The 1,397-nt window shown below is 29.8% G+C and overlaps 1 protein-coding gene across 1 annotated transcript in view; it reads right to left on the bottom strand.

The window, feature by feature from the left end:
- LOC110410345 (uncharacterized) overlaps positions 1-1,397 on the bottom strand; it is a 12,277-nt gene that overhangs the window by 5,913 nt on the left and 4,967 nt on the right. Inside the window, 3 exon segments of the mRNA XM_089782773.1 lie at positions 486-635; positions 739-849; positions 1,385-1,397. The exon segment at positions 1,385-1,397 is cut by the window's right edge and continues 41 nt beyond it. Of these exon segments, the coding sequence (XP_089638899.1) occupies positions 486-635; positions 739-849; positions 1,385-1,397 (274 nt within the window).

Here is a 1,397-nt window from a genome sequence, read left to right as displayed (position 1 = left end):
TATACACATATATATTATAACTTTTGTATAATAACAAAACATAAAATGTTGATATAATATAAATGATAAGTCAAAAAAATTTTAAATACTAAATTAAATGAAGACATGGAAAGTGATTCATAGTTGAGATCTAATACTATGTTTTTTTAGCAAAATCATTATAACTAACTTCAAGTAGTTTAATTTACTGGATTGTTTAAGTATTTTATTTTAATTTTATGCTTCGCATTGGGATTGGTTATTGAAGAAGCAATTACAAGTTATTTGAGTAGAAATTTTAGATTTAAGTCGTAATACTTATTTTTGAAGGAAAAAAAAGAGAAGACATGATATTTTTATTTCTACTCTAAAAACAATAAAGTTATCGCACACTTTTAAAAGTTCGAATAGATGACTTGAGTGACTTGGTGGTAGGTGGTATTAAATTCGAATATAAACAAATAAATCAATGTTTTAGTATCAGGGAATTGTAAGACCCTATTTACCTTGAGAAGTTTGGCTTCCACTATTGATCGCACACAGAAACAATTCCAAACGCTTTAGAGAAGTAAATGCTCCAATGGTTCGAAGCAAGTTGGTTTGGAGAAAAGTGAGTCCCAAGCTCAAGTTCTCCAAGTTTGTAAAATTATGCAATTCTATTTAACAAAAGCAATGGATCAATGTGAAAGCCAGAAAGAGTTTCGGCAAGACAAATAATTATAGGAGCAAAGCATATTTTGCACATTCATTATTACTCACTTTCTCTAGTAATTCTTCCGTTGAAGCTAAATCCATACAAGGAAAGAGTCTTCAACGACGAGAATAAGCTCAGTGATTGCAGTGGAAAGCTACACCCGGCACTTATTACACCTATGAATGAAGCAATTAACCAAATGCAAATGTATCTTTTAATACATAAAAAGAGTTTTTTCTCATTGTATTCCACCCTTACAAAGTATAAATTTTCAATAGGAAACTCGTAAATCAAGTTAAATCAAATAGTCTTCCCTGTAGAAGCAAATGTAATCCTCTAATCTCGTGACAAATGACGGTCACAAGAAATGCACAACCCTTGTAAGTTGTATAGTATTTTTATTTTTGAACAGCTAAAATTTCATTGAGAGTAAAAGTTAGAGAAGTGCCATGTCTCTCAAAAGTGTTGATACGAGATATTAATTACTGCTTTAATAAGTGTATAGTTTAATATTTCATTAACATAAATATCAATGAATCAGTGACATTAGAGATTGCTTACATTGAAGAGTTGGTAAAGGTTTTGGCAGCTTTGAATTTAAAATTTTTTAATGCATCTGTTTAGAAATATTAAATTTTATTTTAGAATAGTTAGTTCAAACATGCCCAAATTGATGAAGACACAACCTAGCAATACCTTCGAAGGTCGGACTGTCATAACTGCA

This window comes from Theobroma umbraticum, unplaced genomic scaffold (genome assembly GCF_002168275.2).
Source record: "Theobroma umbraticum cultivar Fairchild unplaced genomic scaffold, ASM216827v3 scaffold_56.0, whole genome shotgun sequence".
Lineage (NCBI taxonomy): Eukaryota > Viridiplantae > Streptophyta > Magnoliopsida > Malvales > Malvaceae > Theobroma > Theobroma umbraticum.
This window is presented reverse-complemented; position numbering and strand designations above follow the sequence as displayed.